At 37.9% G+C, this 22,047-nt stretch overlaps 1 protein-coding gene across 5 annotated transcripts in view; it reads left to right on the top strand.

Annotated features, from left to right (window-relative positions):
• Positions 1-10,251: 10,251 nt before the first annotated feature.
• LOC143745438 (von Willebrand factor A domain-containing protein 5A-like) overlaps positions 10,252-22,047 on the top strand; it is an 82,923-nt gene continuing 71,127 nt past the window's right edge. For 3 of the 5 annotated variants that reach the window (XM_077237539.1, XM_077237538.1, XM_077237537.1), the window contains exons 1-2: positions 10,252-10,418; positions 10,685-10,736. In XM_077237539.1, coding sequence (XP_077093654.1) covers positions 10,694-10,736 — 43 coding nt within the window. In that variant the 5' untranslated portion in view covers positions 10,252-10,418; positions 10,685-10,693. The remainder of the gene's footprint in view (positions 10,419-10,684; positions 10,737-22,047) is intronic. The other 2 variants (XM_077237536.1, XM_077237535.1) reach the window with 2 other exon arrangements.

Below are 22,047 nucleotides of genomic sequence, written 5' to 3'. Positions count from 1 at the left end.
GCTCCTCACACTCGCCTGGTTACGCTCCTCACACTCACCTGGTTACACTCCTCACACTCGCCTGATTACTCTCCTCACACTCGCCTGGTTACTCTCCTCACCCTCATGTGGTTACTCTCCTCACACTTGCCTGGTTACTCTCCTAACCAGAGATACAGGGGACTCTGGGATCGGGCTGAACACGGAGAGCTCAGAGCCTCTCCTCGGACAGACACACGATACACAATAGCAATGTCAGCGGTGAGAAAACGGCAGTTCAGAAAGTATCTGATCATAGTGATATGTTATGATACACACTGTTATGATAGTTTGATTTTAAAGTAAATTTGAGACTATAGACTATATTCACAAATTTCCTGCGAGTCTAATTGGGCGTCGACATGACGATACTTCCTGTTGATGGTATCCCAGTTCCGGTTTAGCCCAATGCTTAATGATCTTTCACACAAGGGATACTCGTGGTACAAACAAGTGAAACAAATGAGTGAAACTGACAAGTACTAATGCTGACAGATTAAGCAATGGCTCCTTGTGGCTCAACGTGTGCCATTGTCGGGTGCACAAACCACACGCAAAAACTGAAGGATTTTATGAATGGGACCTGTTTCCAACATAAACTTACCCGCTTGACCTGTTGCCCAGCACCCTACACACTCCATTCAATGCCCAAGGACAGGAAAAAAACAAAAGAATGGTTAGCAGCCCTAAAGCTAAAAAATCCACCGAAGAGATGTCTGTTCTTACCATTTTATCGAACACAAACCAACGGAGCTCCACCGGAATCCGGAGTTATTCCTTGGTTATGAACAACAACCAGTTAAGAAAAGGCAAACACTCAGCTTGTACCTCCAAGTTATCCTTGCACCTGATAACGTGAGTCATACATCAGCTTCGACCAGCAACACTGAAGTGTAACACAAACAGGAAGAACCTCGTAAGTAATTAGTTTATGCAACATCTTTATTTCGCATGATGGCATGCATAAATAATGAACTGTTACAGAAAATGCATGATTTATCCTTTAGCAATTTTTTAAATTAGCCTTACTGTAGCCTAATGCAATGTGTTTCAATTGCTTACATAGATTAGAGTGCATGCACCCACTTCCACTCTGACACAACTCCGGAGACTTCATTCTTGGATGAGCGACAAACATCCACAACCCATGAGCATTGTAAGTTAGCCTAATACATTGCTTTTTATTCAGTTAGATTCTAACCTGTATTATGCAAAACTATGTTGGTAGGTTAACCAGAGATGATAGTGAGTTAAGTGTCTAGATGTAGGCTATACAGTTTTTTGTTGTTGTTTTTTTAGGCAAGTTTAGGCACCCCTGGTAATTCAGTTTATCATCTGCTGGGCTTTGAAAGCAGTAACTTCCTTTGGATATATATATATATATATATATATATATATATATATTTTTTTTTTTTTTTTTTTTACAAATAGTGATATTTGACATATGAAATTACATTTATAGAATCAACTTCAACAGTGTTATATAATAACAATAATACAATAATTGGTGCAAAAGTTGCAACAGCATGTAAATGCTTCCTCTGGCCACTGCTTAGTCCCTAGTGTCTGCGCAGCAGATGATAAACTGAAATCTTAATAATGAACAGGGGTGCCTAAACTGTACGTAGTGTTGGTATTCCTATAGATAACATGACTTACCTTGCCACCTGCTACTGAAGTAGTAGAGCACAACATTAAGCCTGAAACCTAATGTTATATTTTATTTACATTGTCAACTTAGATTGCGATGGGGACGCCTCTTCTGACACAACCATCAAGACAGCGACCCAGTGGGAAGACCCTGCTTTACTGCATCAGGGTTATGCGACGCTGCCCACCAACACTAAAGAAGTCCGTCATAAAGCAAAAAACAGTGCAGTGTGGCACATAATATTCTTCTAAATGATTCAGACTCATTACTGTACACTGGCATTCCACTTCAAACATTTAATACTCTTGTTTCAGTGCTTGAACAGTTTGCTGTACTTTACAGTACTTCTAACATTAATGAAATTAAGATTGAACCTCATGATTGGTGATCTGAGCAGACGGTTCTTCACATCAGAGAGCTTGAGTAAGATTATATTTTACTGGATTCACAAATTGGAGAAAGTTACAAGAAACCACATCCCTTGGCTTCCTATGGAAACAATTTGGGCGACTATGCCGCTAGCTTTTAAAACTAATTACCCCAAGACAGCATGCACTTTGGATTGTAGCGAGAGCCTGTTACAAAACCCCCAAAACCTAGACTCAAGAGGATATAGCCTTTATTACTGCCATAATACAGTTAAGTACCTTAAGTATTGCTCCATGTGGATTAAACATGTTTGTCTCTGCAGCTTATGGAGGACGCTGTAGAGACAAGTTTATTGATATGGACTCTGGGATTCTGGAGTACAACCGGGTGATGAGGTCATGGCAGACTGTGGATTTAGAGACACACTCTTTGAAAGGAAAGTTAACCTAGTCATACCCTCATTCACAAAAAAAGGTGCACAACTTACTGAAGAACAGGTCACTTCCACTAGAAGAATTGAAAATGTTAGAATGCACATGGAAAGGGCCATCAGACGCCTAAAGGTGATTCAAATCTGATTACAGGTAGTGCCTATTTCCATGGTCCCAAAAGTAGACAAAGTTCTACGTATATGTTCTGCCCTTGTGAATTTGCGGGGTGATTTAATTTGTGATGGCGAGCAGTAGATTACTTCATGCGTGTTTAAAACCAAGCAGCGGGAGAGTTTCAGGGGGAAGCAATGGGAAATGTGAACTTCAGTGCAGCTTCGAATAAACTCAAGAATTGTAATGTAGGAGTAATGAAAATACATTTAATATTTGTAATTGCTGAAATGTCAGACAGTGTCAGTAGACATTTGATTTTTTTTATCAACATGAAAATAGATGCATGAACTTGAACTTACAAAGTGCATTGTAATAAACATAATTCAATTTTACAGCAATGAAATGTTAATTTATTTTCAACAGTGGGCACTAACAATGGCCCTTGGTCACATTAGTCTTTCCTTACTCTTGCTTTACACTTTCCTCACAATTTCAGTGTATCTCTCATCAAACTTAAGCCGGCCCGCAGAAAATTATGCGAATATTATTGTTACTTGTTCATCATTGTGTCAGTGTTTTATTCTCTGAACTAAGCTTGCTTCCTTGCACGAAGAGCAACATAGTAACGAAACGCGTTTGTCCGTTTAGGGCCACTGTAGAAACATGTCGGCGCATTTCAATGTAAGGGAACCCGTGGTGTACAGTATGTAGATAGAAACTGCTCATTCTAAGGTAATACAAATATAACGGTTCATTAAGTAAGGTCTTTATACACCACTGAAAACTTCTTTTTCAAGGTAGTGAGGAAACGCGCTCTGTAGCGCTGTGTGTCCGCTGTCGGCTACGCTAGAAACATGACCACACAATATGTCGACCTCCATAGAAGGGGGCGCCCGCGGTTATGGAGATATAAATGTCTCATTCTAAGCTAATAAAAACATAACGGTTCATTATGCAAGGTCTTTATAAACCACTGAAAACATAGTTATGGATCTTATATTGAATTTCTGTCAATAGATCCTCAAAAATATTACACATTGCACCTTTAAATTACTATTATTATCATAATTAGGCTATCTTTATCACAAAAACAGAAGAGACAAGCATTATTTCTGGCTTATGAAGCCCAAAAATCATTGCTTGTCCTCTGGTTTTTATAATAGTAACTTATACTACTACATTTGGATTATTAATCAATGACGAAATAAAGTGAATCTGCAGAGTTTTGCATTCAAAAGCGTGTAAAGGGAACCATTGACACAGAGAAGAAAGAGTTAAAACTCTTCCCATGTGCTTGCGCTCATGACCGCTACTCAACATCTGAACACAAACAACGATCAACTGCACATTGCTAGATCTTCCATCTGTTCTCCAAAACATGTAATCATATTTAGGCCTATATTTCTGCAAAAGTGTTTAAACTGGTTAACTGTGTCTAAGGCAGACAAAGGCATTCGTTTTCAAGAAGAGTTCGCACGCCACTGCGCAATACACAAAAAAAATCCTAGTAGTATCGTAGTAGTAGTGGTATCGCGGCTGTTGTAGAGTGAGCTTTTGTAGATTGACCTGTAGGGGGCAATCTAATCTAATGCCGTTCGACTTTGGCTTAAAAATAGCAAAGAAGAACTTGTTTGGTGCAGATGTAATCCACCTGGGCTGTTATCAAGAGCACTGCTGGCTGTGTTCCTTGAGTAAATGAACTATCTTGAACGGATCTGTCTCTTGCAAGTTATTACTGTAGCGTAGGCTAATAATCTGTTTGGTTGTAAAATGTATTACCTGAATGAAATAAAAATGGAATGTATAGTACTGTATAGTAATCATTCATTCACAGACAGCATACAAAGACATTCAACTAATAAAGATCTTCATTGCTTTCACTGTACTGTAGGTCCACAGCCACTTCATCCAACGTTTGATGTTCTTAAGCCCGGGACACACTGACTAAACCGACACCAAAGAACCAGCGCTGATGAAAACCGACTGTGTTGTCACCTTGCGTCGTCTGCGCCGGGGGAAAAAACTGCACTTGCGCGTTCTGCGCCTGCGTGTGAATGAGACAACGATCTATTTTTGCAGATATATTCATCTATATTCATCATTCACAAAGGGAAACCGACGCTGCAGATACACAAAACATAAAGCAGCGCGTGCTTAGCGTTTTGAATATCAATCCTACTAAACACTTTCTTTATTACACACCACTCATGCTAATATTGAAATATTTACCAAGAAACACTCAATTAGATGTAACATTAGACCAGCCTTCTATATGTATCGTTTTGAGTTCTTTGCTAGCTGTTTTGCTATTATTCTCATGCACTGATTCACTAAGCTGAACAGCATGACAGCCTGACAGCGTCAGACTAGAGGCAACGGTGCGGAACACGCCGGGAAGACTACGTCGGCCAACGCTCAAAAACGGTCCAACGTTTCCCAACGGTCCAACGTTTAAATCTTCCTGTTACGAGTCCGAGTGTGAAACCGCTTCAAAACTGAAACTGATTCATTTGTAAATTGAGCATCATTAATGCCCAGAAAAAAAAAGATACAGCGCGGTTGGAATAAACCAAGCATTTAACAACTTATTGCATTAAAATAAAGTAATTCGAGTACATTTATAATGAAAAAAATGTACTTTTACTTTGTTACGTTGGGCGACGTTTGTTACAGCCCTGCCCCTGTTTTCTTAATTTCTTTTTTGGGTTGGTGAGAGTTCTAGGACTAACTCCTCCGTGAAGGGTGGGATTGCCCTAGTGAAGATCAGCTGCACCTGTGGAAACCTATTTAAGGAGCTCCTGGATTTTGTCTAGCTCTCTCTCATTTTTGTTTTGTGACTTTGTTTGAAGAGTGGGTTCTTGGGTTTACGTTCCCATATGATTTCCACAGCTCCACAAACCTCATTTCCAGCTGTTTATTGATTTGATGTTGTGTTGAAATTTACTATTATTACCTCATGTTTTGACCCTAGACATTATTTGTTTAACTTTAAATAAAATTATATTTTCTATATTGAAACCCATTTTGTGAATTGTCCTTTTTATGTTATGACTTTGAGCCGGGTCGTAACAACGTTACTCTCGTTAAAGTAAAAGTACCCACATTTAAATCTACTCTTAAAAGTAAAATTTTTGTTGTGTTTGTAATTTTGACAGTGAAGAAGCTACACTTAGTTTTTCAGTTACTCAGTTTGTTTTTTAAAGCTCTACCAGACTGTAAAGACAATTATTACATGTATTTTCAGAACTTCAGCATAAACTGGACATTGAGCAGGAAGGGACTGTTCGTTTTTTTAAGGGGCTACCGGAGGAGTTTGGGATCTATAGTCAGAATAGACTTGACCCTCCCTTCACCAGCAATACATTTTACTATGACCCTCCAAAATGATTGTGAAAAAAGGCATGACCCTCCCCGATCATTTATTGATTACTTCTGTACTGTTCTGTGCTTGGCAAAGATGTTCAGATATCTCTAGTAGATCTACACCAAACGTTCATTAAAAAGGTCCTGTACAGTGCGACATATATCTACGAAAAGACTGGTCTGTGCCATGAATAAATGTAGCACGCGTGCCATACAGTTTTGTAAACTCCATTACTTGTGTTTGTTTTCAGACATGATAACAGTCGTTTTATACTTGAGCTAATGCGATACCACGATCAGCGCCATAAGCTTGGCTTATACTCGCCGCGTCCGCATGGGCGCAAAGGTGTGCATGGCAGATTCTGTAACTGCGCGCGCGGCTCCGCATCCGAAGATGAACGACTTCGAGCCGAATGTGGTCGAGCATATACGCCTCATCACACCGGCACCCAGTTTGTGCATCTAATAGTTGCTTAAATTTACAAAATGAGCCTACAATAGCAGACATAAGCCCTTTTAGTTATGCTCCATGTTTTATAAAAAATGTTCTCAAAACTAAATTAAAATGTTTAGTGAAATTAGAAAATATGTAAGTTATTGTTAATTTAGTTGTATAGGCTATGTTCTCAGATTTATTTTGTTCTAATGTAACAAGTAGCCTAATAATCTCAAGGTTTACTGCTTTACACATTTTTTTTGTAGTGTGGTTTTGGTGAAGTGTACTAAAATAAACATTCACCTGTGTACCTTACTTCTCGCCGCTGATTCCTGGTGGTTTAGAGGGCAATTACTCCGAGTCGCCTCCTGTCGTTTCAAAGAATAATGCAACGGCGAGCTCGTCTAGTATAAACGCCTCGTCCGTTTGGAGGCTCGTGCTGCGGAGCCAGGCGACAGGATAAACAAGGCTTAAGTCCCAATACTGTAAAACTCAACGTACATTCACATCACATGTTAATGCAGCCGTAGAGTTACACTCACAGGACACTGCACTTATTCGCAATCACAAAAGTTCATTATTTGCTCGTACTTTAAAGCTTTGCCGGGTAAACATTTCGGTGGCCGTCTGTTCTGACATGATGCACTTTCTCTGAGCGGGTCAAACAGCGCCAAACTGGACTTTATCATCGCGTCTGGTTTGTGTTGGGTCAGACCATCTGCTAGCGATGGGGGCCGAGACTGAGAGCGCTACATGGACAATTATGCACCAAACAAGCCACTCTGAAATGTTGCTGTTTTCATGAATACAAAAGTTGGGTGACCCTCCCCTCAACAAAGAATAAAAAGACATGACCCTCCTAGGGGCGCAGATGGCACTAGGCGCGGGGGGACATGACCCCCCCAGATTCATAGTGACCCGATCCGTCCCACGCCCTCACTATCCCCACGAAAGGCAACAAAAATCTTTAAAACAGAGGATTAACCAGTGTTTTCGCTATGTACATTAGTGTCCCGGCCCGCCGCTGCTTCAGAATCGGGTCGGGGCAGACGCAGGCTGACACAATAATAATCTACACCGGTCACCATTACTTTGTTTGTACCCACGTTCTCACTACACGCTGTTCTGTTGTCAATAAACACACGATGCCATAATGCCACCGACGTTTACACTCTCTTCTGTGTGTGTGTGTGTGCTACGACTCCTGAGTGACGTCGCCGGGGTCCTATGAGGAGCTGGTAGCTGCCTCAATCGTGTCTGTAGGGGCGGACCGGTAACCATAGTGATCATATACAATCTATGACTGAGCTGAGTCGGTGATTTTCTGAACTGAGAAAAATCGACTGTATAAATGCCACATAACGGCAATGAAGAGACAAAAAACAATCACCTCGTTTTTTCAAAAACCAAACAATGTAAGTATCCTATGCCTGTTGACTTTCCCAGATGTGGCAGATTAGATTTGTTAAGGGGAATAGCTAGTCTGACAATAATGGCAAGAAGGCTTTTGCACTTGGTAAACACTGCAAATATGGAGACCATAACTATGCATTTAGGTGAGTGGACAGAGACAAATAATGAATGAACACAAAAAGAATGGTTGGATAAATCAAACAATTTATCGTCGTCAGGAAATAATGTTTTATCTTATCATTTAACCCATTGTACTGTATAAATTGACTGAGGTATGTTCACTGTTGTGTAAGCCACTATAAAAATAATCATAATAAGTAAATTTGTGTGGTGCAAGGTTTATGCAAACAACAAATAAAGGCCTACATAAACTTCTGACATCCTCTTATAGCAGGAAATCATGTTTTTTCTATTGTATGGACTGGAATAATGGAGGATATAGATTCTTAAATTATGGGTTATGAAAAACATTCCTTAATATGTCATTCATCATTTGAAAGATATTTCTAATCTATAAATTGCAACAAATTTGTAATTAACACTCAAATTTAAAATTTTGAGTTATTCTTAGAGATTTTTGAAATAGTAGTTTTAGCCATTAATTCTCAGGAATATGTTGTATTTCACATTGTTGTGAAATTCTATAGAGGTATAGAGGGTTAACTGAAATGATAAGATTTAAAACGTTGTCCTCCTGGCCTGCAGGCGATTTCTGATGACAGTAAGGCAGGCCCTAGTCCAGAGGTCTTCAATCCTGCTCCTGGAGGGCCACAGTTTAGTTCCTGCTTCAGCACAAGCGATCCTGAAGAGCTTGATGAGCTGTGTGTTTCAGGTGTTTGATTAGGGTTGGAACTAAACTCTGCAGGACAGCGGCCCTCCAGGAGCAGGATTGAAGACCTCTGCACTAGTCAGTCAGGTGAGGATCTGCAGGAGGGCAGCCACAACTATAGAATCAATTCTTAATGCGCATGTGAACGCCATCAGCGTCTATCACAGGTTCACGTTTAAAGTCTGTTTAGAGAGAACGGTGTCGTCTTAGCGGCCCCTAATTTAATAACAAATGATCATTTAGACGGAAGTGAATCAATCAAAACTAACTTTAGCTGGAAAAAACATTTTTCAAGAGCCACTATAAAACCAAACCAATCTCTGTTACCTTAAATTATATGTTTATCTCTGTAAAGTTGCTTTGAAACAGTCTACATTGTTAAAAGCGCTATATAAATGAGGATGACTTGACTTGACAAAAAATACTTTGCTGAAGACATGAAGGTTTGGTGGGTGATTGGCATACTGGTCAAATAACAGTATGATCATGCATTGCTAGTGGTGATCAGGTAGGCCTTTGTTTACCTTTGTTCATTGTTGTTTATCCATGATTTCAAATAAGAATCCCCCAATGGCTTTTTAGTGCCAATCATTATCCCAAATTACGCAAAGTAACTACTTGAGCTCTAGTTAAAGCCCAAATTATGCAAAATAACGAATTGAGTTTAAATCATTTGCTGACAGCTTGGTCTCCCCCAGTTAAAAAATCCTATCTGTGCCACTGGACCCTCCCCTATTTCCTCCGGTGGTCCATTCCATAATTACTGAACGGTCCCTAAATGAACATATTTAGTATTGTTAAATGTTTGATTCCTGATGAATGTTGAATATTTAATTGTAAATATTTTAATCTGAATAAATGAATCTGCCTGTTTTCTTCATGTTTCAGTGTTTTACTTCATCTGTCGGGCCTGTACACTCGTTCTCACACACTCGTTCACACCCAGAGCAAACATTCACAGAGCTGAAGCAATGCATTCCTCTGACAGAGTCTTTTGTTTCTTCATTCTCAGAGCGACTGGGTCTTTAAGCATTCTTTGCTCACAAAAAGGAGTCAAAGCATTTTTTCTGGCCTTGACACCTATGAAAGCAGAGATTGAAGACTGGGTGTTTTCCTGCTGTGACAGATCATCACAGTAATGATTCTGATCAAATCTAGGTCTAGGTCCATACTATGTCCCCAACCTGGCATCGATCCCGGGTCGTGTTTGCGTTCACACAGAAGGTGTTCTGGCAATTTCCCGGGATCAACGCGCTGTGTGAAAGGGGCTTTATTCTCCTGAAAGCACAAATGCTAGTGGTGAGGCAAATAGGTTTACAATGTAATCATGTCTGCAGGATAAGACATGTAAAGTGTTCTGTTCTTCATGATAACCCTGTTGTAAAATCCCTTTAACATCCAATATCATGTGCACTTTGACCTCATCACATTAAGCAGAACTCCCAGTAATCATCTGTTGCCCATGGCGGTTTATTGCATTTAATACAGCTTTCTATACATAACTCTAATGTCTTCATGACTGTTATTTGAAAACTCAAGCCATCCAGGTTAACTAGCTAAAATTGTTGCTTTTAACAGGTTTGAAACAACTCTTTTAATTATTATCCAAAAGCTGACCTATAGCGTCACTGCGTCATTCTTAACATTCACGAGCGGCTTCGCCCACAACTGTTTGTTTCATTTCCTGCAAGTCATCCGATTCTTCCCGAAACATCTTTAGTTTACACGGTCAGTCAGAAAGTTATTTTCATCTTATTTACTGACCGAGTCGATCGCTGAGGATTTATAAAAGCAGTAAGACTTGATTCCTTTTTACTTTCACTTTGTAATGAGATCGTATAAATGATTTAATCTCTTTTAGTTTATGAAATATTTTTTAAATTCCAGTTAGCACCTTTAAAATGGTAAAGATTTACTATTATTCTTTTAAATCGTGTGTTTACGATATTTCTTTACTGATACACACAGCGGCTCTTTATCTTGATGTAGATTAGCCTATAATATAATATAGGTTATGTCGAATGAAATATAATGTTTAGTAAAGCTGGTTTGTTCCTCAGAGAGCCAGAATGGTGAACTGCTGTGGTCTCGTGTCGGAGAAAAATGAACCAGGTATAACTCTCCACTTCCTCATTATAATCACAGCTTTAACTCTTTATATTGCGTATAATTCTTCTTAATTACACACAGGGGTTAAATTGGGATTTGTTATTATTATTTTAGACAGCATGTTAGAAAAAAATACATAAATGTAATCATTCTTGTACTGTGTGTGTTTATAATCTGGTGTTATATGAGAAAGTGCTGTCTGTTCCTTTTTTTCTTCATACCACATCCATATATAAGTGTCTTTATACAGAAGAAATCTAAAAATATGTATTTTCTTCAAAGGAAAATAAAGTTGTATCTTCATTATAAATGGACAGCATATTTAAACATGTCTGGTAATTTGAAAAATGTTTTTTGGGGTCTATAAAAGTTAAATAAACATTTAATTATCTATAAGCCTTTAACATATTTCTACAATAATTTTTTTAAAATAATTATGTTTATTGAATTTTTCATTATAATACAAATATAACAAGACATCACAAAAAAATAAAATAAAGGAACACCAATAACTCAGATTTGTATATAAAACAGGACTACACGATAATAAAACATATTAGAGAATAAAAGCACAACAATAACATATTTCATAAAGATGCAGAAGAGAACAAAGGTTCAATGTCCAGAGAGTTATACAATTACAAAATTTCTTGTAAAATAATAAGGTGAAGATGGGTTTCCAAATAGTCCAGATATGGGGTCCAGACTTTATAAATCTGCCATGTTTTTTATGTAATGCATCAGTAAGACGCTCCAGTGGAATCAACTCAAAAATAACCTTCTGCCATCCTTAAAGAGATGGAGATTTATCACTGATCCAATTAAGTAAAATATTTTTTTCTGGCAGCAAAGGATAGAATATTGTACAATTTCTTATTAGCAGATGAAACAATGCATCCATTAGGCAAACCCAACACCAGTGACACTGGGTCAAAATCACACTGAATATTAAAGATCTTTTCCATTTCCCCCAGAACAAACACCAATACCGCTGCAGTGTGTTACATGACCACAGACCATGTGTTAGTCGATAGAGAGGGGTTAAAAAAGGTCTGCGGTTAAGGGAAATATGGAGTCTATGTCATTGTTTCATCATCAATGTCAGTAGCTAACTCTTCTTCCCATTTAGTTTTAATACTCTGTGTATCAGCAGAAGAGATTGAACACAAAGAACCATAAAACTTTCCAAGAGACTTTTTTCCTGATGATGAATGAATTGAAGATATTTCACAATTCCTAACAAGTGTTGTGTTATTTTTAATATAATGTTTTAGTTGGAGGAAACGGAAAAAATCCTGTTTGAACAACTGATACTTCTGAGTTAACTCCATAAATTACATTAATTTATTGTCTAAAAACATATTCCCAAGCCTAATAAGTCCCAAGTTACACCAACGTTTAAAATCATCATCCCAATTTCCTGGAGTGAATCAGTGTTATTAAATATTGGGGTAAAGAAAGAAGTCAATTTAGATCTACGTTGAAGCCTACAGACCGATCTCCATGCTTTCAGTGCGTTAACTATAATTGGATTATCAAAAATTCCTTTTAGTTTTTGAAAGTAGAGGAAGAATCATTACTAACTCACTTTGCAATGTATCTCAGGTGAAAACCTGATAGATCTTAATATTTGGAAAATCCAACCCCCCCATATAGGGAGATAAAGCACTGACATTTTTAATCTAGGCTTGCGTTTACTCCATATAAAGGAAGTCAGCCAGCTGTTCATGCCCTTTAATGCCTTATTTGAGAATAGTATAGGAACCATTGGAATAGGATATAATAATTGGTATAATAAAGTGCTATCCGACCAAGCAAAGATACTGGCAAGGGATTCCAGCGTTCTAAATCCTGTCGTATTTTCACAAATAAAGGAACAAAATTAGATTCATACATTTGCTTCAAAGATGTCACCTTTATTTATATAACGCTTTTACAATACAACTTGTTTCAAAGCAGCTTTACAGAGATAACAGGAAAATAATGTTGTAATTATATTGTTAAATAAAAAATGAAATGTCCCCAACTAAGCAAGCCAAAAGCCAATGGCGACAGAGGCGAAGAAAGGCGACAGTGTCAAGGAACCAAAACTCCATCAGTGACAGAATGGAGAAAAAACCCTTGGGAGAACCCAGGCTCAGTCTCAGTCCTCCTTTGGCCAACAAACGAACAGTGTATGATTATGATTCAGGCAGCATTATAGGTCAGAGGTCAGATTGGATCAGAACTTTCACAATATTTATCCAGGTCATCTGGTTAGGGGTCGGAGTCATCACGCCGGTATGGAGATGATATTGAAATGCCTAAATAGATGAAGCCTAGAGGTGACCAGAATATTTGGTTTGGAAATAAGAGTACCTAAAGGCCTTGCTTCAGATTTAGCTAAATTAATTTTATAACCAGAGAAAGTACTGAACCAGTTAATCAACTCAATCAGAGCGTGAACTGAACTCTCAGACTCAGATAAAAAAGCAACACATCATCAGCATAAAACACAATCTAATGATTTATATCTTTAAGCCTGAAATAGATGTTGTCTATCTGATTGCTTCAGCCCGAGGCTCTATAGCCATCGCTAATAAAAGCGCTGACGGGGCGACCCTGCCCGATGGCTCTATTCAACATAATCAGATCTAAAGCCATTCAACAATACAGCAGAGCATGGGTCATACAGCACTCTGATCCATTGCACAACATTTTCACCTAAACCAAATTTTTCCAAAGAAAAGATAGGACCATTCCACATAACACGGTCAAACGCCTTCTCCGCATCCAAAGATAGCACTAGCACACTTATGGATTTCCCTTTAAAGGCGTACATAACATTCAAAAGGCGTCTAATATTATAAGAGGAATTCTTACCCTGTATAAATCATGTTTGATCAATCCCAATCATAGGCAGAATATTTTCAAGGCGCATTGTTAAATTTTTAGATAAATATATACTGCACATTTGTGATCTGTTCTCACTTCTCACGAATTTAATTTACGATATATTCCACTAATAATTCACTGGAATGCATGAAAAATCTCTCGTTTTTCTCCTCGCGTCTCTTTCCAGGTTTGTTTTCACAGGTAAATATAATTTATTATCTGTCAAAATAAAGGATATCACTTTGAAAAAGTATCACATAATGCTGAAGTTAATGAACATTTTTGATTAAGGGAACATGTGTTACATAATACACACACACACATATATATACACTGTGTATATATATATATATAGGCTACAGTGAGGAAAATAAGTATTTGAACACTCTGCTATTTTGCAAGTTCTCCCACTTAGAAATCATGGAGGGGTCTGAAATTGTCATCGTAGGTGCATGTCCACTGTGAGAGACATAATCTAAAAAAAATATCCAGAAATCACAATATATGAATTTTAAATATTTATTTGTATGATACAGCTGCAAATAAGTATTTGAACACCTGTCTATTAGAATTCTGACCCTCAAAGACCTGTGACTGTGCGTTCACACAGGACGCGAATAGCGCGTCTACCGCGTTTGACGCTTGACCACTTTGTGTTAATTCGCGCGACAAGAGTGAAACTGACGCGCGTAAAAACAAAAGTTTGAAGCGAAATTTACGCGCGTCTCGCGCGTCAGAGGCGAAAGTTTCAAAAGTTTCAAACCCCGTTGGCGGCCATCTTTTTACAAGATGTCAGTTGTTGATGGGTCATTTATCGAGAGAGTCACCGCTCTGTATTTGCTCTGGAGAGCAGAACAGCGGCGTAGGGATCATCATCGCCGTATTTGGGTCCACCAGACCCTTCGGAGACGAACCCAGTTCGGCGAGTTTCACCATTTGCTCCAGGAGCTGCGCCTGGATGACGGCCACTTTCAGCGGTACTTCCGCCTGTCCCGCGCCCAGTTCAATGACCTGCTGTCCCGCATCGGAGCGAGGATCACCCTCGCCCTCATCCACCTGTCATTTATTTTTGTTTTGATGATAAATGGAGCCAGCCTAGGCTACTACAAAAGTGATTAAACTGTCCTGTGTTTTTTTCCCCTCACACAAAACAGACACGAACTATGTTCTTGCACTAAAGTATGTTGGTTCCCTTTACATTAGAATAATAGTAATGTTTCATATAATCTAGATTAGATAGGGAATAAATAGCATACAAAATTAATGTCTCATATATTAAGCTGCAAGGCCACTTTTGAAAAATCCCCAGAAATGGCATACCCAAACTGAAACAGATACAGTTCATGAACCCTTTGCACTAAAAGCACAAGTATGATCTCATTTGAAAGCTGACACCTGGTAGTTTATTGTAAATGTAGAATTAATTATTGTCATAATGATTTTTTTTAAATAGCTTCAAAGTTTTGTAAAGTTATTAGAAATTTATTTTTATGAAACATCTTCATGAAAATAAAACTGAAGTTAGCCCTGGAGCAATCTAGAAATGCACTGCAGCTAAAGCCACATGTCTGACCATTTTATATTTAAAATATGAAAATGATAAGTCTAAAACTCTGTATTTAGTTAAATGTTTTTCAAGATCATGTCAAATTACTTATTTTGATTAGACTCTAAAATTTGACTAATACAATTATCAAATTAATTACAAAAGCCTCCTTAATCACACTGTTATCATACTTTAAATAACCAAAAATTACATTTTCAAAATGCAAAACAAAATTAAAAAGCACTTTATCCTTAATAAACATAGACACCTCATACCATGATCTTTTCACATGACTACAATGCCAGAAAATATGGGGTACTGTTTCCAAGTGCAGAGAGCAGAAAGAGCAACTCACATCAATGTCTTTCCTAAACCTACTCAGGAAATGTTAGACAGGGTAGAATTTGTGCAATATTCTGAAGGAGATTTCTTTGACATTATTTGTAACAAATAATTTATGAGGTAACAACCAAACACGTTCCCAATCAACGTCATCAACAAATTTAGCCCAATAAGTAATAGAGCAACATTTGGTAACAACCTCCTTCAAAAATAAATTACGAATAGACTTGTTGCTGCTTTTGGACTGTACAAAACAAATTTTACCACATACTGTGTCAGTTGGGTTAATTATGGGCACATCAACTAAAGACAAGACACCTCTACATAAAGACATTAAACCAGAACTGATGGCAGAAAATACAAGAGCAAACTCCTTGGGAGTCACAGGAAAATTAAAGTGCAAAAGAAACTCATCATACATCATAAGTAGGGCCCTATGATTTCCGTGATGCGGAAAACGCGGACGGAATCACGGAATTTACACATGAAAACGGAATCAGTGGCTCCTGATAAGCTAACGGTGGCTGCGTTTGTGGTAGATGCGTCCATTTGTATACTGTAACGTGCTGATCTAACCAGCGGTCTCATAAAACGTTAAAAAATGTAAACGTCTGGGAGAATGAGTAGAGCAGGCGATCTGAATAAGAGTGATGATGCAAAAAAGAGCTCTATTCGGTGCGGTTTTCTGTGTGCACACACCCAACCCGAAGCGTGCAGCCATGCACAATACTAGTACTAGTACTGAATTGAGCTCTCTTTCGTGTCTAAATACACAAATACACACATTATGTCTAAATGTCAGTTTTGGAGAGTATTCACGTAAACTATGTCGGTTATGTCTTAAACAGTTTTGAGTGTATCGGATGTGCATCAGTGCAATTGGATCCGCATGTCATTGGACATGATCCGGTGTCTTAAAGTGACAGTGCGTAATAAACCTAATGCAGTCTGTGTCCTTAATATTGATCAAGCAACAAAAGAAAAAGAGAAAAGCATTCACTGTTTGTTAATAGCTTTAAGGATTAATTATATTTAATTCTACAAATAAATATGTCTGCTTGAAAGAATAAATGATGTATTTTTTACTTTAGGAAAAGTGGTTTTAATGTAATTGTGTTGGCTTTCTGTCAGGCACATATCGTTGTTTCAATGTTTCTGTCTCCCTGAAGCATGTCTGCATTCAATCTTTAATTTAATATTCATCAATCCTACCTTGTAACTGTTACCTTCATGTTACTGTTATTTTTGGCCTGAGATTTGTTGAAGGTTTGGCTGAATTTTGGAGAATTTTGAATGTACTTTGCTGAATATATTAACAGTTTAAATAAAAACGCTGAATTGTGAGTTTGTGTAACTGAATTTTTAACGGTCAATACTGCTTAGAAGTGAAAAGAAAACAAGCAAATCCGAAAAATCCGAAAGGGCTAAAAATAAATCCAAAAAAACGGAATTTGAGAAAAAATAAAACGGAATTTGAGAAAAAATAAAACGGATTTCATAGGGCCCTACATAAGGTATCCTTGAGAGTTAAACAAATGACAAACTAAAACAATACCCTTTTTCTAACCAACATTTTAGAAAAATACTTTTGTGTTTATACAAAATACAACGGTTATTCCAGATAAAACAACGCTGCGGAGAGAAGTTGTGCTTGTAGATCAGCTTCCAGGCCAATAAAGCTTGAGCATGAAAGGCAGAGAGTTTCACCGGCAATTTGTCAATTTTATAATCACACATCAGTAAAAAAGAAAGGCCCCCAAGTTGGTCAAAAATAAAATTAGGAATAAAATTCCACAGAGAAGGTTTATTCAAACAAAATTTAACCAATTAATTTTGAAGGTATTATTTAAAGTATCGAAATCTAAAAAATCCAGGCCGCCACTTTTAAGTGAATTTAAAATAACAGATTTACGGATGTAGTGCACACGATTCTTCCAAAGAAAATTAAACAAAATCTGATCAATAGTTTTGATAGTCTTATTGTCTAAATAAGGATTAATCTGATTAATCTTCTTGACAGAAGGACTCTACCTCTGAGGGACAAGTCCCTTAATAATCAGAGATTAAATTTGCTTTTAATCTTTTCAAGAACAGGATTGAAATTAAGAGAAACTCTATCTTGCTCACTCTTCGAGACAACAACACCCAAATAATTAACAGCTTCTTTAACAGGGATACCATCCATAGGTACAAGAGGGGAGCTTTTCAAGGCTAAAATTTCACATTTTTTAATATTAAGGTGCAGACCTGAGGCATTAGAAAACAACTGAATACTTTTAATCGCCTGATAAACCTGACTGGAGTTTTTTAAAAATAAGGCTGTGTCATCAGCTAGTTGACTAATTAAGATAGTTCTACCGGCAATACGAATTCCTTCAAGCTTACTATCCTTAATAAGATGACAGAAAGTCTGCGCTACTATAAGAAAAAGATACACAGACACTGGACAGCCCTTCCCGAATTCCTCTTTCCAGAAGAAATCTCTGGGCTGTGCCATGGCCCAATTTCACAGAGCTGTTTCCTCCCGCATACAACGTTTTCATGGCATTACACAAATAGGGCCCGAAACCAAAACGCTCTAAACAAAAAAAAAGGAAAGGATGCTCATTAGTGTCAAAGGCCTTGAAAAAGTCAAAAAAAAGAATTAAACTGTCATCCTCAATCAGATCAGAGTAATCAATAAGGTCGAAGACAAGCCTAATATTATTGAAAATATGACGGCCTTCCATAAAACCTGACTGATTTTCATCAATGATGGAGTTTAAAATCGACTTGAAACGACTTGAGAAAATAAGGGCAAACAATTTGTAATCATTATTAAGGAGACTGATGGGTCTCCAGTTATCTAATAAAAGTGTGTCCTTTTTAGGTTTAGGTATTAAGCAAATGACACCTTGCTTCATACTTGTTGTAAGCTCAGAACAATTTAAGCTCTCTATATACACTTCAAGGGGAAAAGGGGATATAACCTCAGAGTAAGACTTATAAAATTCAGCCGCTATCCCATTGTTACCAGGCGACTTGTTACATTTTAGATGCGAAATTGCGACCTTAACCTCATCAACAGTAATTGGTAAATCACAGAGAAACCTATTATCCTGATTAATAGAATTAACATGATCAATGTGCTTACAGAAAGTATCTAATTCAGCTACATTAAATTTAGAACTATACAAATTTGAATAAAATTTATAACAAAATTGGGAAATTTCTTTTGGATTTTCTGAGACGGACCCCTCAATATTTAACTGATAGATAGAATTGTTTTTAGCCCTATTTTTCTCAAGTTTGAAAAAATAAGATGACATCTTTTCCCCAAATTCTAGCCACCTTTGCCTTGACCTAATGAAAGCACCTTCTGCTCTTAATTTATACAAGTCATCTAACTTAAATTGCAATTCAGTTAAATATGCTCTTTGACTATCTGACAAATTTTCAGGTAAAATCCTGGTAATAGATGAGATTTCACTGACCACTTTCAATTCTTCAAGCCGTTTTGAATTAGCCAAATTAGAACTATATTTTCTTAAAAATTTCCCAATTTTAAATTTTAACATTTCCCAATTGGTGCCAAATGAATTTTCATGTTTAGCCTTATTCCAGTAAAAATCAATCACTCGTCCCAGCTCTAATTTAACCTCATTATGGTCAAGTAAAGAGCTGTTCATCTTCCAATATGAAGAGCCCCTATTACCACTAGCTTCAGGAGAAAGCAAAACTTTAATGGAAACAGCTTTATGATCAGTTAATGGAGTTGCCGAGATATCAACACAAATAGAATCTTCATCAAGATTTCTGGAGACTAACCAAAAATCAATTTGTGAAAGTCTAGATGAATTTTTATTGCTCCATGTATACACTATCATTTATGTTTTTGGCCCTCCATATATCTATAAGGTCAAACCTATTCATAAATGCCTTCAGAGCAGAGTTTGAGTTTGTTGGCCGACTAGGAGGCCACCTATCAAGGCATTCATTTAATACGACATTAAAGTCACCACCAATCAATAAATAGGCATTTGGAAATTTTGACTGCCAGTAATAAAGCTTATCCTCCATAAAAAATAATAACTGTTCATTCTCAGATCTAGAGTTATACCCATAAAAATGAACAACGATGAGATTCACATTGTAACACTTGATAATTAACAAAATAAAGTGCCCATTCTCATCATAGTATGCATGTAAAACATCACCCGCAAAGTTATTTTTTAAACAAGAAACCCCTGCTGAATGCTCCGAACCATGCGAGAACCAAATCTCGCTACCCCACTGAGATTTCCAAAAATTTCTATCCTTATCTTGGGCCTTGCGCTTCACAGCATCTCTTAACCCCCTGGCATTTAAAGACAAAACAGAAAAAGACATTGTTAACACAAACACTATTAACCTGCTTGAAGATAGAAAAAGAAAATTAAACAGTTATAGAAAATAGGTCACAAAATCGAAAAGTGCTGAAAAGGGTCAGTTAACAACAGCACCATTTTATACCTCACAAATTGCAAAAAGAACTATAACAAACGAACCAGAGACAGCCTCTAAAAAACGAGTCAAAAACCGTTAGACTGTCTTAAAAGTACACCATGTCAAAATTGGGTATTAAGATGAAAAACATCTCATGTAGAAAGAACGATTTCACCCTGTCCTTGAATAAAAGCACTGCCTCCGACGAAGTATGCGGTCTTCCCTTCTGCACGTGCCTTCTGGACCTCTGGCCACAGCTTTCTCCTCCTCTCACGGTCTCCAGCTGAAAGGTCCTCCATGAAACGCAGACCATTCTCTTTCAGATACGAGACGATGAACTACGTCAATAACTTCTGGAAGCTTGTCCTTTGCACTGGGAAGCACTTTTTGACAGATCTTGACCACTTCAAGGCGGATGTCCTCGTGCGCTGATTCAGGAATCCCGCCAATTCTCAGATTATGCCTTCTCAAATACATTTCCATGTCATCCATCCTTCGTTGCATCTGCACTACGGGCCGTTCAACATCATCCACACGTCGCTCAAGACTTGCAACCTTGTCAACAACAGCCTTCAATTCGGCGGACATGTCTAAAATCTTTTTTTCTATCCCATCAGAGCGGCTGTTGATCAGCTGCGTTATGCCCAACAGTTGCGACGAGACATCAGCTCGAGCGTCACTTGCCCTTTTCTTTATGATTGGCAATTCACTCGGGGTGATGGGCAATGCTGGAAACTCCTCTTCAACTAAACTAAACATATCATCCTGAGACGCGACCACGTAATCATGGCCACCGCTGGCTAAGGAGCACGCATTATCATCAGGCGATTTAGCAGCAACCGACGGGGGATTCACGTGACCACGTTTACGCCCCATATTAACACAGAATTGAGGAAAACTTAAAGTCAGAGTCGTACTAAATTATGAACAAAGTGTACAGATAACTAAAAGTTATTTTTGCATTGTCTAACCACAGTTGGTGCAAGAGCTCGGACGAACACGTCTGATCAGGTCTCCATCTTGGACACAACCCCGACACGTCTGTTACAGCGATCTCTGTCAGCTACTTTCTGTATCAGTGACGTCCTGGAATGTCATATGACTATGGGTCTTCTTCATGATCCATATATGGACTGTTATTGTGCATATAGCGCCCTCAGGCTATTGGTATGAATTGAAAACACAGCACATCTCAGTAAGAAGCGATCATAATGATTACATCGACGCATTTGGGTATAAATTCAATAAATATTATTCCTGTCTATAGAAATAAAAAAATAAAAATAAATGTGAAAAAATAAAAAAATAAAAATGATGTGAATCTATGAGAATATATCAATATTTCTCCAAGTCTGCACATTTTTGAGCTAAAGCCCTGAGGGACATTGTTTTGTGAATCGCTGTCATGACGACAGCACGGAGTGTTTTTTATGAATGGACCAGCTGACGCTCATAATTCATATTAAAGGTATCGACTCATTTTTTCATTTCATAACTCCTGACACAAATTAAGACATAACTGTCACTATATGTTTCTCAGAATACAATAGTGGTCAAATACTGAATCTTGAGTCTTATATCTTTTTAATGATGTATAGTTTGTCAAGGTATAACATATAGTTATACCTGATAGTAAATTTGAATGTGGCGAATTCGCGTCTACCGCCCGCGCTCTACGCCTCATTCGCGCCGCAGGAATTTTTTACGCGCATAACGCGTCTTTGCATTGACTTAACATTGAAATCACTCGCGCTAGACGCTCTATTCGAGTCCGGTGTGAACGCACCATTAGTCTGCCTTTAAAATGTCCACCTCCACTCCATTTATTATCCTAAATTAGATGCACCTGTTTGAGGTCGTTAGCTGCATAAAGACACCTGTCCACCCCATACAATCAGTAAGAATCCAACTACTAACATGGCCAAGACCAAAGAGCTGTCCAAAGACACTAGAGACAAAATTGTACACCTCCACAAGGCTGGAAAGGGCTACGGGGAAATTGCCAAGCAGCTTGGTGAAAAAAGGTCCACTGTTGGAGCAATCATTAGAAAATGGAAGAAGCTAAACATGACTGTCAATCTCCCTCGG

Source organism: Siphateles boraxobius, unplaced genomic scaffold (assembly GCF_051911475.1).
Source record: "Siphateles boraxobius isolate OS27281-9 unplaced genomic scaffold, OSU_SipBor_1 204, whole genome shotgun sequence".
NCBI classification, from domain to species: Eukaryota; Metazoa; Chordata; class Actinopteri; order Cypriniformes; family Leuciscidae; genus Siphateles; species Siphateles boraxobius.
The sequence above is the reverse complement of the archived record's forward strand: the minus strand, read 5'-3'. Positions and strand labels throughout refer to the sequence as shown.